Source organism: Maylandia zebra, linkage group LG10 (assembly GCF_041146795.1).
Source record: "Maylandia zebra isolate NMK-2024a linkage group LG10, Mzebra_GT3a, whole genome shotgun sequence".
Taxonomy (NCBI): domain Eukaryota; kingdom Metazoa; phylum Chordata; class Actinopteri; order Cichliformes; family Cichlidae; genus Maylandia; species Maylandia zebra.
The window spans coordinates 27,852,418-27,869,289 of NC_135176.1; the positions used below are offsets into that span (position 1 = coordinate 27,852,418).

A 16,872-nucleotide genomic window follows, 5' to 3' on the forward strand; every position below is an offset into this window, starting at 1 on the left:
ATACATCACGCTGATTTTAACATACACTATTTAGACAAAAGTATTTATCTCTTTGAATTGCTGCAGGTGCACCTTGCCATGCAGTCTCCCTTTACAAACATTTGTGAATGAACAGGTTGTTCCAAAGAGCTCATAGAATTCGAGTGTGGTGCTGTAATAGGATGCAATCATTGCAACAAGTCCTCCCTCTGAGATATTACAGTATTTAAGTAGACTTATTGCAAAGTGGAAGCAACAGCAACTAGTCTCCAGCCACGTAGTTGGAGAGCAGAGTCACCAGTGCTAAGGTGCATAGTGCCTAACAGTCGCCAATGTGTCTGCAGAGCTCCAGACTCCCTCCTATCATTAACATCGGCAGAAAAACGGTGCAATGGGAGCTTCATGGTATGTGTTTCTATGGCCAAGAAGCTCCTATGTGGGTGGCCCGGTGCTTTTGTCCATATAGTGTACTTCACTGGATCAGTGAAAACTTTGACCAACTAGTGATGCTGGAGGAAAGGCCACTTGGTTCTCTTAAAATAAGTGGCACTCATCCTCTGGGGACCATGAAATTTTCTTTTCATTAAACATGGAGATATTTTGAGCACTTAGAATTAGATTTTGTTTAACAAAATTGTGTTGTTTTTTTTCTTCCCATCATTAAATCTGAGGCTCACGTTAAAGGCAGCTTGTTCACCTGTAGATAAATGATATTCCCAGCAGCATTATAAAGGTGGTCACTGAACAGCAGATGGTGCCAGAGCCTCAGCAAAAAAATCTGGAATCTACACAGCAGTGAGTGTGCATATGAAAATCCATCACCTTAAAAAAAACCCTCCTTTACACGCACTTGTGGAGGTATAATTCACCTCAGTTTCTCACTGGTAAGGTAAGCTTGCACGGGCTTGATGTAACTAAGTACTGTACTCTCAGGAAAACTTAAGGAAAAATAAAACAACTATTAAGCTCCAACGTTTTTGCTCATATGTTAATTCATCAAGAGCGAAATATTTTAAGTTTTTTTTTTTTGTTTGTTTGTTTTTTGAAATCCAGTGATGCTTTTGTCACGCAAAAAGCTCCAAAACCCCTGAAACGTGAGGCGGTTCCGTTTTATTTTTAAATAGTTATTACTTATAATTTTTAAGATTTGGTTTTAAAACACAAATGATGCACAATGATGTCAAATTTGACTCTGGGTCACGTATCACTATTTTTCTGTTTTTCAAAAATCAGTCAGTTAATAAGGAAATTAAATGAGCAATGGCAGAGTTCGTGAAGACTATTAATATCTCATCATCATCTTCTTTTTAATACTTGGTAATTGTTATATTAAGTTTCCTCGCCAATACTTTTGCTTTACATTTGAAATTGAGGGCTTACTTCGTGAATTTGTTGCTTTTTTGATGAAACGACTGCACGATTGCACTTTGCAAAGCACAGATCTTGTGTTTTAATTTGTAAAGAGAAATATCAAATAAACCTAGCTGTGTTTATTTTTGTTTTAATGACCTTAACTGTTACATAAGTGGAAACCTGTAATTGGGCGGATAGGTTTCCTTAATTACAGCAGATTGCGTCCTCTTGTTATTTGTGACAAAGGGGATTACAGCAGGCCCGTTAACTGAGCGCATGCGCACTGTGTACAGCCCAATATTGAGGATTCCCGTTACGAGGAAGCAAAGGAGATACACAATTTCCCATTTGTACCTTCAAAATAAAACGCACTGAAGCGCGGTGTTAACAAACCCTCTGGTAGAACTAACAAATCAGGTGCTATTTCTTCCCGAGAAAAAGTCGGCTAAATGTGGAAAATGAGGTAGAAAAGGAAATTCAGCTAAAAATTTGGTGTTTTACAGAAGTGAGTACGGAGTGTAACCAAAGTTGTCAGTTCAAGATAAACACTTTAAAAGATCCCAAAAGCGCAATATATACAGACAATAATTCAAAGTTAAAATATCAATAACTAAGCCGACGAATAGGGAAGTAAAAATACCTGTCTCTATGGACGTCACAGTATCTGCCATTTTGATTTCAGGCATGAAGCTGGCACCTGTCCAGGATATTTTTTACCATCTTGATAACAGTCGCCTTCGACCACGGTAATCAGCTTCTACTCAGTTAGTAGTTAATGTTATGGTTTAACTGCTCTTTGAGTCGAGTTATGGCTTGGAAATGGCACAATGTACCAATTAGCATGCACTTGCTAGCGACTTATGGGCAAAATTTGCTTTGGTGAAAGAAAGACTAAAGGACAAGGAACTAAAGACTAAGTGTCCTTTTATTTAAATCAAACACAATATAATACACAATATAATGTGCGAAAAATTACATATTTTTATTTTGTAATTAATTCATTTTTTAGAAGTAAACGTTAAGCTCCTGGTCATCTTAATTAGGGGCTGGGGGTTGTTTTATGGCGCCCCCTACTGTTTCGCTGGCTATATTACAGGTCAGGTGTGTACATTTTTTTTTTTAAATTTTTTTATTTTGAAATCAAGAGAGCGGAACTTCTCGTTTTCCATCCGCAGATTGACGCTGCTTGGGTAAGGAGAGGAGAGGAGGAGAGAGGAGCTCCGTCGGCGGACCAGGGAGCGCGTGGAGAGGAATCCCAGCAGCCCCCACCCCCCCTAGCCCCGGAGAGCGAGAGCCGGACCGGCTGGATCCCCCTCCTCCCTCGCCCGCTCCCCCCCTGCAGAGGAGGACCCGAGAGAGACCCACGTTGCCACGGGAGAGGCCTCGGTTCAGGTGAGGGTGCTGTTTTAAGCCGCTTCAGGCTGCTCTCCCCCTTGGCAGGCAGGTGCTGTGTGAAGGGCTGCCGGAGATGGAGAGTCGGCGATCAGCGAGTTAAATCTCGGTAGATTCGATATCCTGTTACTTACTTGTCGTATGATTTACACGGCCTCTGTGTCCAGGGCTGCCGAGCCGATAACAAGAGGTGAGGATGGGGGGTGGGAGTGAACTCGTATTGCACCGGTGTGAAAGCAGCTTTTACTTTGCGCAAAAAGAGCGCTATATACTGTGCATCTTGGACGGGAGAGCCGCTCTTCCAGGCTTTACTGGTCTTGCCTGTGCATTTCAGGGCTTGCAGCATATCCACTGTTTCAAAGGTGCTTAGTCTTTTACCTTCTCGTTTCATATTTACAATGCACAGCCACAGTTGCAGTAAATCTGTGTGGGAGCCATATCTGAGCGAGCTGCTGTTACCCTCACCAAATATCACTCACATCAGTAGTAATGGCTCCTGCTGGAAAATTAAAGCCTTTCTCAGTAAGTTTACCTCTCAAACAGGGACTTTCTGCGTGACTCTGTGCTGCCTGTTTTTCTCCCCCACTCCACTCGGAGTAATAAATTAGTAATTGCACAACTATATTGTTCTGCAGAGAACCCAGAGGGGAGTGGATGCACATTAATAGTCTATGTTTGGACCACTTGCCAGCTTTCAGGGTCTAAAAGTGGACACTCTCAGCATGTTTTTACTGGCATTCAACCTTAATCCGATTCATGCCAGGTAAACTGTGTAAACCCAATAATCGCTACTTCATATGTGCCATTATTGTTCATTAAAGAGAAGATAATGGTCAAAATGTCAGCTTTTTGTCGGGTTTAACTAACACCTTATAATAATTAAAAACCACATAATGTAACATTTATCTATCTCATCATATAAGTGTCATATGAGTAGCTAAAAGTGAAACAGTCTGGCCTGGGTGGACTTTGGGCATAAGTGTTGTGTGTTACGGCCAAGCCCACAGAAGCACAAGGAGATACTGCAGAGGGGAGATCACGATGCTGGGAGGATGGGGGAAGCTGGGATAGCCCTCCTCCGTGATGCAGGAGAGAGGTGGGGGCGGTGGATGAAGGATGGTCTGGCACACCCTTCCCTCTCCTCTCTCTCCCTCTCTTTCCGTGGTGTTCTGGTGCATTACTCCTCCCTGTTCACTTCAGAGCGTAATCAGTCTGTCAGCAGAAGCAGACTCAATCAGTCACTTCCTGACCACCACATCCAGATCCACCTGAACACACTCTGATATCTGACCACACATTCACCACATCCTTCCTGTGGGGTGCCTCGGCCTTAAGCTCAAATCGGTTCAATAATCTTTATTTTCCGTTGTTGTTGTTTTTGTTTTTGTGACTCAAAGTGTTGTCTATCCATACAAAACCAGATGGAAACGTGCAATATTCACATCACTCTTTAAGTTAACTACGCTACAGCCCACCTACACTGCATTTCTGCTCTACATACACCCTTATCATCTCTAGTGTGTGAATTTCCTGCATGCGTCGTGAGCAACAGCTAAAAGAACAGAAGAACAGCCTCTTACTGTGATTCCAGGGTGTGTGTGGACTCATTTGCACATCATTATTCAGTGATGCCTTCTCCCCCCAGATCTGATTAGATACGTGTTTTTCTGACTAGCTTAGAAGACTCGTTGCCATTCAGTGCTGTGTCCCAGGAGCTGTCCGTGGTCCTTAGATTGCTGTGCGTAAATGCTAGCACTTGGGTGTGAATGGGGGAATGAGACATTTTGCGGAAAGCGCTTTCAGTGTTTAGGTAGAGTAGAAAAGCTTTATATAAAAACCAGTCTATTTAACATTAACCATTAATGCTCTTAAAGGAACTCTCTGTCTCTTTGCTGGTATAATATGGAGGTAATTTCATTGGTTCCTCTATCAAGAATCCACAGAAGAAGGCAGGCGTGCCCCAAGCTCCTAATTTGCTAACAGATTAAATGGAAATATGCCTACAGACTTAACAGCTTACCTAAAAGTAAGAAGAACCTGAGTGTGGGTAAGGTTAAGCAAAACGTACAGTAGAGTCATTGTTTGTGAATTTACTCTGACACACAGGAAAACTTCTCATTTGGAAGTTGTAGGAGTGCAAAGACTGCATTTCGAGATCTACACATGACTTCATTTGAATTGTTTTAGTACAGACTTGTAGCAAAGCATGAAGTGGTGATAAAAACAAACATTTTTTTTATCATTTAGCATGAATGTGTAAGTATTTTTTGCTTTATAAGACCTGATAACTACTTTATAACCGTGTTATAAGCCAAACCTTTATCTTTTCCTAAACCTGACTGTGTAGTTTTTCATCCCTCACTGTGGCACTGATACTTGAATTTGGTCCAGCTCTTCCATTTCTCTCAGTCTCCGTCTTATCAGACTGATCAGAGTCAGTCGCTCCAAAACAAATATTTCACTCACTGTTTTCAGCCATTCATCTTGCCTTGGTGGATCTGGCTTGTGGCATCGCTTTGTGATTGCTTTCTTACAGGCTACTACTACTAACAAGATTTTAAAGCTGTCTTCTCTTCTACTGACACAATATTTCCTTCCATATTACCTAAATATGGTACCTTGGTATATGAAAGCCCAGTATTTGGCAATCACCAAAATTTCAAAAAATTGTACTGAATTCTCGAAAACCGCGTTCTCTTGAAGTATGTGATGATGTAGTGGATTGTTGTGTCTCCGTATTTGCAACCGTTCATCCTCAGAAATACTCACGCGTTACTTTTCCCATTTCTGTTTAACATATAGTGCTGTAGTTCCTTTTTGTACATTGTAAAGCTTTGTTTTATGTCCTGAAACCAAATGAAATCCTTTTATTAATAAGCTATCAAAAAAAGTAAACTTTTGTCTCTGGCATGAGTGTCAAAGCGATTCACTCCATCACCAACCCACCAAACCTCCAAATGCAGATTTTTTTTTTCCTATGCAAGTGGAAAATGTGCATTCTGTAGATATGAGGGCGTACTGCTGAAGAAAACGTGTTCAAGGACTCAAAAATCATGTAGAACCTGACTTGACTTCACTTTATTTTCCCAAGTAGGGAAACTTGTTGCGCAGCAGCTTGTGTGATTAAAACCAACAATGCACAAAAATGTTAATTTATTTCATTCCAATGAAATGAATTTACTTATAGCAGATGGCACAAATGAGTTTTATATCTCTTAGTTTTAAATCTTTGGAAGTTTTGACTTTCTTCCTAAGCAGAAGTCCTGAAATTCTTCTGGTGAAGGATATTTCTGTCTGGCTTAATGCATCTGCCACAAAACTGAAATTAGTAAATTAAAAAATATGAGTCTGCATTGATTATTTTTAATATGTTATTAACTTAAAATAGGTTGCTGTGATTATTAAAAATTTAGGTTAGGTTTATGGATTAAAACACTAACGGGTTAGTGTTTAGAAATGTCATGATTTGAAAGCTCAGATTTCTTGGTTGACATGGTGACACAGCCCCCGAATTTATCTGGACAAGCTGCAGAAAGAAAATATGCCAGACTTTTTGCTAAAAATACATTACCCACAAATCCCTGTCGACTATCAAGAAAAACACGTGACATTTTGTGTCCAGGAACGCGAACAAAGATTGACTCTTTTGTGATTGATTCACAGCACTGGTCCCACCCAGTGCTGTGTAACAGGAGCTCTCCGTGGTCCTTAGACGAATACTCTTCGTGGTGCTGCAGAAGAGGCTCGACAGAAGGAGGCTCGAGTCAGAAAACAAAATAATGCGATACTCTTTGCATTCATTTTTCACTAGAGGGCTGTCAGTGTTTTCTCATTATAAATCCAGTGCCCCTGCTTCTTTAACAGCGGTGCTCTTTCACCCCCTCCTTAAAGCTCAAACTTGCTTAATGTTTTGGTTCATGTAAGCAGAAGAGAGCATTCCTACAGTAAGATCAATCTGGGGGAAGCCTAACAGTGTTTCTTATAAATGAAGTTTAAGAAAATTACTGCAAAAAAAAAACATGTTGTTGAATTCAGTTATCTGCATGATGTTGGTAACTTAATGAATAATCAATAAGTGTGGATTACAATAATAACCCAACCGCAGATTTATTTTTTCAATTAGTTTGGCATTCACATATGTCAAAATCTTGCCATTTTGCCATCATCGATACTCTGCGATGCCTCAGCCTGCACTGGGCAGCACCAGTCGAATGACATCAATGTTGACATCTGCTGACCAGCAGCTCTTCCTGCTCAGTAATGCAGGCATAGCACAATGAAGCAAGGGCAGCTGGCAGTCTGCACCTTTGCTCGAATTCAGCCATTTGCTCATGTGTGTTGTTCACTCACAGCGAAGATCATAGATCATTCTGGGACTGCAATCAGTTTATTATCACTGCCGCGGCCTCTCCACCAAAATCTGTAACCTCACAAGATGTCAGGCTTCTAACACTGTTGTGTAAACAAACAGGGGAACAAGCCCAGTGTCAGAAATGAGGAAAAAGCGAGCATTGTGAATAATTTGTTTTCCGAGATCAACAGTTTAGAGCGCAGTTGAAGATTAATATTTGCTGCTGGAAGCAATGCATTAAACAACATGTTGTTATTACATCAGCGTTGCTCACATTTGTCAGAAAGGGCCCTTTGTTTCCTCATTCTTATTGATCGCTGATTGGCTGACTTTTCCCTCCAGCGTTTCACCTCTCTCCAGTGCATGAGCCGTCGTTTTCTTAATCATGTCTCCATTGTTTTGGGGGAGAGATTTGTGCTTTGTGTCAGCTGGGAATTCTTTAACTGTCATTTTGTCCTTTCAAAAGTCTTCCTCCTCCTCCACACTCCTCCTCAGCTGCATCAGGATTTACCTCATTTATTCATTCTGACTGCTTTCACTTCCAAACAAAATCTGCCATGGTCACTTCTAATGGTTAAATTTTGATAATTCTATTGAATGATGGAAATGCCATCTTCCTAATATTCACAGTTTCTTGGTTGTGTTGTCTTTGTAATTTCTGAAGAGGCAGAGAAACCAAATGGGCTGCTTTTAGCCTCTTGATGACTACCAGAGTCTGCCCTGCCTCCACTTGCTTGCTTCACCCTTTGTTCCCATAGCGTAGGCAGTTCTTACTGAGTTTCCATTGGAGAAACCTCCCATCTGCTTTCTTTCCGCACTCGTAGGAGGGCTGAAGTCTTAAATCATCATAAAGCACGTCTTCCCAAACATCTGCCTGCAGTCCAACAGCATTTCTTCCACATCAGAGCTCCTGTGGCCACCAGTAGACCTTTTTCAAAGCAGACGTTTTCAAATGTCATTACGGGAAAATCACATGTGCATTAATGGTGGTTGCGCTCCACTTAGGGAGGGCCCTGCTATTGTGTACACTGATTCGCTGTCATTGCTCAGGGGGACACTTAATGGAACAGAACCACTGTTAAAGAGAGGCCTATTAATCTCATTTTTAGGTTCATATTGTTATTCTTCTGCTAGAGAGCTCTGCAAGATTGACAGTACTAAACAATCCTGATTTACTTTTACAGTGGGGCTACAGTGGCCCATTAGCTCATCCTCTATCTGTGCCAGAACTGGAGTTCAGCTCAGTTCAGCTCCATGTCAGATTGATGTGTGTGTATAGGTAACAGTCCAAAAAACAAACAAAGAAGATGAGTTTTAATTTTAGACTGATCAGGAAGACACAGCAACACAGGATTGTTCCAAGGATGTAAATTAAAATATATATTTAGCAATTGATGAAAACCACAAGTGTCATTTACAAGAAAGGATCCCGAGGCTTATACTTCAAGTAAAAGCTGTGGGAGCTTGAAAAGAACCAGACCTGCATTGATAAATGATGATCTTCATCATTTATCAATCAGAGAGAAAGAGGCGATTCCAATAAACCAGTCAGAGTGATCCTTTTGAAATAAATCTTAAGTCCTCACCTTTCAGTTCCTGCTACCTGTGTCAGTTAAACAGCAGTTAGAAGCCTAGACCTCCCTCTCCCCAGCCACCTCCTCCAGCTTATCCAGGGGAACACCAGGGCGTTCCCTGGCCAGCCGAGAGATATAATTTCTCCAGCGGGTCCTGGGTCTGCCCCGGGGCCTCCTCCCGGTGGGACATGCCCGGAAAACCTCACCCAGGAGGCGCCCAGGAGGCATCCTTGTCAGATGCCCAAACCACCTCAACTGGCTCCTTTCGATGTGGAGGAGCAGCAAGACAACAACACAGAGATCCCTCTATGCAACTATGTTAGTCCAGAGTGGTGGGAAAGGGGGTGAGCCACCCTAAGTGATGGTGATGTACTGCCATCAGGACAGAGATTTTTGCAGCTTTAGAGTGTATTTATCAAATGGGTTGGGTATTTGTGAGTGTATATGTGCATATAGTTATATTGGAAAGTGATTTTGTGATAGGGGCATTAGATACGGCCCATTATGGTGACGAGGGAGCTGAATGTAGCTGAGGTGGTTTGGGCATCTGACGAGGATGGCTTAGTGTTCTGGGCACGTCTTACCAGGAGAAGAAGTGGCTGAGCTCAGTCATTCGACAGGGACTTGGAGTAGAGCCGCTGCTCCTCCACATCGAAAGGAGTCAGTTGAGGTGGTTCGTGCATCTGACTAGGATTCCACCTGATAGCCTCCTGGGTGAGGTATTCTGGGCATGTCCTACTGGGAGGAGGCCAAGGGTCAGACCCAGGACTCACTGGAGAGATTATGTCTGAGCTGGCTTGCGAACGTCTTGGTGTCCCCCAATGACCCGAACCCAGATAAGCGGCAGAAAATGTATGGATGGATTATCCAGTAGCGGATTAAAGCAGTAGTTTTTCTCTCAGATGAATAAAAAGAAGCAAAAGTACTAAAATAGCAAATGTACCAGCATAGGAGACTGTATGGGAAGTGCAGGTGTCAAGTTTATGGATCATCCTGCTTCATGGAACAGAGAATTTGTTTGAAAATTAGATTTAAATGTGCCACATACTGACAGATAATCATAGTAGAAACCTCGCAGCTTTAATTTTCAGCAGTGATTGTTGCTGTTCTTGCCACAGTAGTGAAGAAATGCAGCCCAGCAGCTTCTCAGGATTCGTTCTCTGCAGGTGATCCTGTTGGCAGTCCACAGAGGCCAGATGACAGCATGGTTTTCCCCATTGCAGTCACGAGCCAAGTCACCAGGCCATCTGTCAGACTTTGCTTCCAACTGCGACCTCCTCATTCCCCCAGGAATTTACTTTATCACTCACTCAAGAGTGAGATAGCTTGTTAATTCCTGTAAAGTGAACTTACTGGCTATTTTCTTTAATTAAGGTTAGAGACTAATCAGATACAGGCTGTAGGTAATGTGACATATCTGAAAACCACACTTGCAGCAGGATGTTTAAAGTTTGCTTTGAACACATGAATGTCTGCTGAAAGCATGAGATTTCTCAAAGTGTCAGAAAAAGTTAGTCCTTAAATCCTTCAGGTTAATAATGTTTGAAAGGTACTGTGGTTAGATTTCATTTAGCTGCTGACGTACTTTCAGTGGGGCTGCTTTCAATTTTCTGTTCTCCTCATTTTCCCAAAGATATTAGATGTCATTGAGCACTGCTGGAAGGTGAACAGGTCATCTCAGCCCAATTAAAAAACACTTTATGTTAATAGCAGTGCTGCGTAGTAATCTGGCATAAAGAGACATAAGCAGGATTTGGTTTTATTACTATACTATACTGAGAAATACTGAGACATTTTACATTATACATTAATACCACCGGCACATGCACACATGTTTTGTTCTCCAGTCTTCAGTTGTTGTTGAATGTATTAGGTAATTTTACGGCAGAAAATGCTGATTTACTGCTTCAGAGTTGACCTTGTTCAGATGCAGATTGGTTCAGTACCAAGTTTAACAGGGATACATTTCCATTTCTCTGAGCAGGTTTTTCTCCGCACACTTCAGTTTGCAGTATGATCCAAACAACATCACAAGAGCATTTCATCTGTGAGTTTCAAGATGATTTAAGATGAGTTTGAAAAGCTGTAGCGGAATAAGCCCTCCCACTTAATCTGAACATCTCCCCCTTGACTCTGTGTTGGAGCACAGCGTCACTTAAAAGCTGAGCCCTACAAAGACTCGAGTGCCTCAAGCAGCCGGATTATACACTGGTGTCTTTTTAGCATTCAGAACGTGTTAGCTTTAAAACAGCAGGCTCTCATAATGCACCCGAGAGTGCATCTGACAGGTTATGTGTATTGTTTGATTTGCCAAGTATAAGCAACTAAAACATACAGGCTCAAATATGTGCACGCCCTCACTTAAATATTTTATAGAGTGATGCTTTAGGTTTACACTGTACCGACTGTCAAGCATAGTATTGGCAGCATCATGCTTTGGGGCTGTTTTGTAGCCGCTAGTATCAGTATATAAATGAAGGAGGACTACTACGGTTGGGTATCGTCACTGATTTCTAGATTGGATTAGATTCTGATTCACAAGGTCCCGATTTGATTCGATCGATTCGATTTGAATCGGGGAAATTTTGCCTCAGACAGTCAGAAATATTATAATTCTGATCATTTATTAGTACATATCCATATTTTTATATCTATAAAAAGAAAGCTGACACTTCTGAGACTTTATCAAAGGTGTAAGCATCACAGCAGATGCTGTTGCGTCAAAGTAACTGAGCATAAAACAGAAAAACATGAAGGAGATTTTCCTGGCCTGGCTTTTTATAGCAGAAACCCTTAAAAATATTCTGCAATACAACAAAAACTAAAGAAAACCATGAATCAACATATAAACATTACCAGATGCTGCTGAAGTGAAGCAGAGCAAAGTTACAGAGGTTTAATTAGAGACACGGCTAAGCGTTTTGCAATTTCGCATAATTTTAAAATTGTTAAATTTCTTCAGTATTGAACAGCAGACATGAGATTTTCTTGTCGGAAGTCAGTTAAATTAAAAGAAAAAAAAAACAGTGGCCAACAGCGCTGTACATAATGGTAGACTGGCGGGTAATAAGCAAGCAAATAATGCAGAAAACAGAGATTTTTAGATGGGAAACTGTCTTGAAGTACACTGAGAGAGAGAGAGAGTTGTGCATGAAGTGTTATTTTATTGTGGTGGAAGCAAAACAGCAAGAGTAAGAGGGAATTCATGGCGATGTTTATGTGAAGCTAAATGTGAAGCGTAGTTTGGATCTTCTTTTGCTGCTGGTTTGGTTGGATAGTGATGAAACCTGCAGCTTCAGAATCTAGCACAAAAAAGACGTAAACACAAAGACCGGACTGCCGACGTACCAGAAACAGTGGGATGTCGGCTCTCAGCCCCGATGGCGTGTCCGTGTATGTGCCATCGGGTGAGAAAGCCGACATCTCACTGATTCTGATGCGTCGGCGGGTCTGTGCTTTGTGTTAACCTCTTTGTGCAGAATCAGTGTACCGTGTATCCGTGTCTCATTTACTGTTTTAGCTGTTCGGTGGTTGTCAAAATTTAACCTGAGATTCTGGCGTTTCCGGCAAAATAAATTTCTATTTAAAATTTTAATAAATCGATATCACGTTATTCAAGCTAGAATCGATTTTAATCGGAAAATCGATTATCAAAACCCACTCATAAGGACTACCTCCAAATTCTTCACTTCAGCTTCCCCTCAGCTCATCAGCTCGATAAAATGTGAACAGATTTGGTTGTTCAGACAGGGTAATGATTCCAAACACGTATTAAAACTGGTTTTAGAATGGATACAACTGGCTAACATTAAGCTTGCAGAATAACACTTCCAAGGCCCCAAACCATGCTAGGCCACATCTATGCTAGGAAACAAACAAAATTCAATAAATTCTATTAATTCCGCCAAGAAGAGGTCAAAGGTCAGATAGCCACCCAGAAACTTGGTGATGGCTACCATAAGTGTCTGGTCTATGCACAGAGACATTTAACCAAATATGTGGAAGTATATGCATATCTTAGAGTCTGTGTTCTTTTGATCCTGTGTGGATTATAGAAAATCCAAAATAAATTTGAACTTGTGCACCCAATTTTATTTTAAGTCACTAAAGATGTATGCTGTTCAATCATTGCACCCTTGAAAAAAAGAACAGTTCAAGGAATTAATCAAAATCAAATCAAAAGCCCCAAATTATCAGGACCTTCATGTCCATGATGAGTGCATATTATCTTCTGACCACAACCATAGTAACACTAATCCAGTGTTTATCAGCATCAACTGTAATTATTAATATTTGTGTTTTTCTCCTGGTGTTGACATTTCTTTGTTTACATTTCTTCCTGCCAGCAGTCATTTTATTAGTTGATAAGTGTTCAGGGTCTAATAATGGTTCATGGCACTGTACTAATTATATGTGCATCTTGGCAAATCAATCAAAATAAAGCAGGATGTCACATTAACCTTGAGTGCAACAAGACTTATTGATCTGCATGATCTGCATTTGTCTTCTCCTGACTTCTACCTGTCAATAAGACCTTTCCACACATGCAGTACTGTTCTTAATTAATATCAAGAACATTATAAGAACAAAATATTTAGAAAATTAATGTTTTTCATGGTTTACTAATTTGAGGTACAACCACAGCTAGATTCAACATTAAAACAGTCTTTAACCTGCCAGTTCCCGAGCACACAGAGTCTGTGTAATAGCAATGTAAGAGCAGTGCCAGTGTGCAGTCTTCTACTGCTCTTAGACTGGAACGTATAAAATGAATTGATCAGAGGTGTATGCCTCCAAGTTGCGGATTAGCTAAATGCCATCCCATCTCAAGTCAATGATTCCCAGTGTGGGGATTGAGAGTCTCTTCGTGGGTACGCAGGGTTAAGCTGCACCATTAAGACTTTGGATATTTATTTCCAAACTTTTCTTAATGTGTGAAATATTAGATTAGCTTATTATGATTAGACATGTGACGTGAGACAATATAAGAACTTGGCAACGATAAGTGTTTTCAGGAAACATTAGAGGAACTACTTTGTGACACTGTAACTGGGTAAATAATAAGGTGAGTTAATCAATAATAATTTAAAAATTCTGCCGTCAGACAAAATAAGAAAATATATTTTTATCACCAGTCAATAAACTCAGTTTCTAATCAGCCAGTATGATTTTGCCTTAAATGCCTTACAGCGAGGCTCTGATTTCATAAGTTGTCAATAGTTCTGCTGGCAGAGGTATTGATTATGATGTGACACTGATAGAAAAGGACATATGCAAATTGCTGACCATGAAAAGTTCAGACATGAATAATTCTGTGCATCTGAAAAGCATATTGACTGTTTCTGAGGTTTTAATTAAATATAAAGAGTTGTCAGTTGTGTTGAGTCCAGTGCTAAGGGATAGCTACCTGTTTCTGACATTCTGACAGTAAAACTAATAAATATGATGAGTTATTTAAAAACAGTCGGTAAGATTAAAACCCTATTAGATATTGCTGATTTGTCCTAAAAGTCAGACTTTTAAAGTTGACCTTGTGTACTTTGTTGTTTTATTTTCTATCATGTACATATGTTACAGTGGCGGAGGCTCAAGTTACACATATGTACAATGTATGTGTAAGTAATCTCTGTGAGTCAAAAAGGCTCTGTTTCAGACAGTTCTTTTCTACTCTTGGCTCTTTATGATGTCATTAAGAAGCCATATCGCTAATATGACTATTTCAGGCACATAGTTGATGCAAAGCTACTCTAGTAAACTCCAAAAATAAGAATGTGGATACGATAATAATAGATCACATTTAATAAGTAATTTGCTAAGAAAACATGCACTTCTAGCTGTGACTGATGTCACCTTTGGTTATTGTGTCTTTTATCAATAAGGGGCCATATCTACCTGAAAGTGGCATATATTATATTTTTACTTGTGCTGATGCTCAGAAATTTGAGCTCTGAGGCTTAGCGATACCACACATTTTGGGGCTGATACTGATATTTGACTGCTTTCACTGTGAATAATATTAATCTGAAGTGTGAATGCGTAACAGACAGAAGTGTGAGGTGGAAGCTCCGAACAGCTAGAAAACAAGATATTTTTAAATCGCTGGTGGAGACCAAAATGGAGCTAAAAAGAATGAAGAAAAGTATTTTATTCATTAGTATGGAAGAAATGTGGCTCCAAAAAAATTATAACATTGTTTTGTGTTTGCTTAATGTGTAAATAAATGTGTAAGTGTTTTATTTTGTTCATTTTGTATCGATGTGTAGCCTAGTGATGTATGTTAAGTAAGCAGTTAGTGATATGTGGAACGGTGTGCCATTTATTCAGTGTTTCAGTATTGATTATCCCTTCAATAGTTCTTAGTTTGCCTCCTCCCTCACTCACCGGTTCCCCTGCTTGCCCTAAGCTGATCAATGTATATGTGACTCCTTTAATGCATAGCAGTGATAATTAGGCCCAGGAGGATATCAGTGAATTGACAGATTAATCATTTTGACCCAGTGAAGCCTGGCTGTGCTCAAGGCAGCAGCACACATCGACTTTCTGTTTCCACTGAGAGCTTTCGCTGCTAAGGTATTACCGTCTGCTGGATTCGGCTGTCAGTCTGCTGGGATGACTGTGAGTTGAAAACCAGATGAGCAGGAAGGAAATTTATTTTCAGAAATTACACAAGATGGTGCTTTTTCAGAGAGGATGCTGAAATGTGTGTGTGAAAGTCAATGACAGAAGAGGAGGGTGGTGTGATGACAGGATGCAGATCTGTACTTCATTGCCATCTGCGTTGTGTCCTCCAGGGCTGCAGCATGTTCACTTCAGTGAAGGCCTTCGAGGGGCAGCAGTACTCCACCCTGAAGAGGCAGTGCTTGCAGAGTGGCCTGCTCTTCGAGGACCCCCGCTTCCCCGCCACAGACGACTCGCTCTTTTACCAGGGTAACAGGATCGGACGTGTCGTCTGGAAGAGGCCTCGGGTAGGTCGGCTTGTTTCAGCAAAACAAAAACTGATAAATCTGATTAAAAGTGCAGCATTAAAGGTTTACTGCTGCTGATGAATATAAATATACAGGTATTAATTTTACAGTTCACCAAACTGCTAATGAAATGTGTTTTAGCATTTTTAAATCCATTTATTTATTTTTGTATGAGGAAAAGTATCTACAGGTAAGCACTGAACCAAACAAGAGTGTTGATATCTGTGCTGTACTGGATGAAATCACTGGATTGTAGGGGCGTGTCCAGAGGGGGGAGAGGGGGGGGGGCGAACAGAGGGGCACTGCCCCTTGGATAAGATGATCTAAAAATATGTTACACTATATTTTTATAGCTGAAGTACCCAGCAGTTAATAAGAAACTAAAATAATCTCCAGCTGAAAATCAAAAGTGATGTAATAATTATCTAAAGATTAAATAATATAGTCTGTAATGCATATTATTCTTAGTAATTACTACTTTTACTTTCGGTACTTATATTTTGATAAAAACAAACCTCATGGATTGGTTACTGATTGGCTAATAATATAATTACCATAAAGAATGACATAAAAACTTGGTTTCGAGTAACACATTTGGTGCTTTTTAGGTATTGTTTAGTTTTAAAACTGCTAAGGCGTAAAGTGTCTGTGTCCAGATATGAATTGTCAATAAATAATAAAACTGTACAATCATTCCACCATGGAAAAAGAACAGTTCAAACAAATCATTAAAAGCCTCAAATTACCAAGACATTCGTCTTGTTGAAAAAATGTACATTTCTGACCACGATGGTAGATATTATTAAGTTTCGTTAGAAGAAAAAAGACAGACTCAAGCTGGTTTAGGTAGAATACAAACTCTGCAATATCAGAGAAGATTCAAATATGATAAATGGTACCGAACACTCCTAACCACCACTTTAACTTTTTTACAGTTAACTCTTTCATTCCTTTAAGGCACACTAAATACAACAAACATTTCTGGACTCAACCAATCAGCATTTGTGGCCAGTGTTTCCAATTCTACCAGTAAGAAGTCTCAATAAGCTTCAGCTTCACTGAAATTTGACCTCTTTTTTTGCCTGTATTATTTAAATGCCTGTAGAAAAGCAGCTCCAGTAATTCTAACACAGGGGTGTCGAACTCCAGGCCTCGAGGGCCTGCAGGTTTTAGATCTCACCCTGGGTCAACACACCTGAATCAAATGATTAGTTCATTACCAGGCCTCTGGAGAACTTCAGGACATGTTGAGGAGGTC

The 16,872-nt window shown here is 40.4% G+C and overlaps 1 protein-coding gene across 1 annotated transcript in view; it reads left to right on the forward strand.

Annotated features, from left to right (window-relative positions):
• The first annotated feature begins 1,800 nt into the window (after positions 1-1,800).
• Positions 1,801-16,872, forward strand: part of capn5b (calpain 5b) — a 59,213-nt gene continuing 44,141 nt past the window's right edge. The window contains exons 1-4 of the mRNA XM_076889416.1: positions 1,801-1,837; positions 2,015-2,078; positions 2,508-2,724; positions 15,441-15,614. Coding sequence (XP_076745531.1) covers positions 15,450-15,614 — 165 coding nt within the window. The 5' untranslated portion in view covers positions 1,801-1,837; positions 2,015-2,078; positions 2,508-2,724; positions 15,441-15,449. The remainder of the gene's footprint in view (positions 1,838-2,014; positions 2,079-2,507; positions 2,725-15,440; positions 15,615-16,872) is intronic.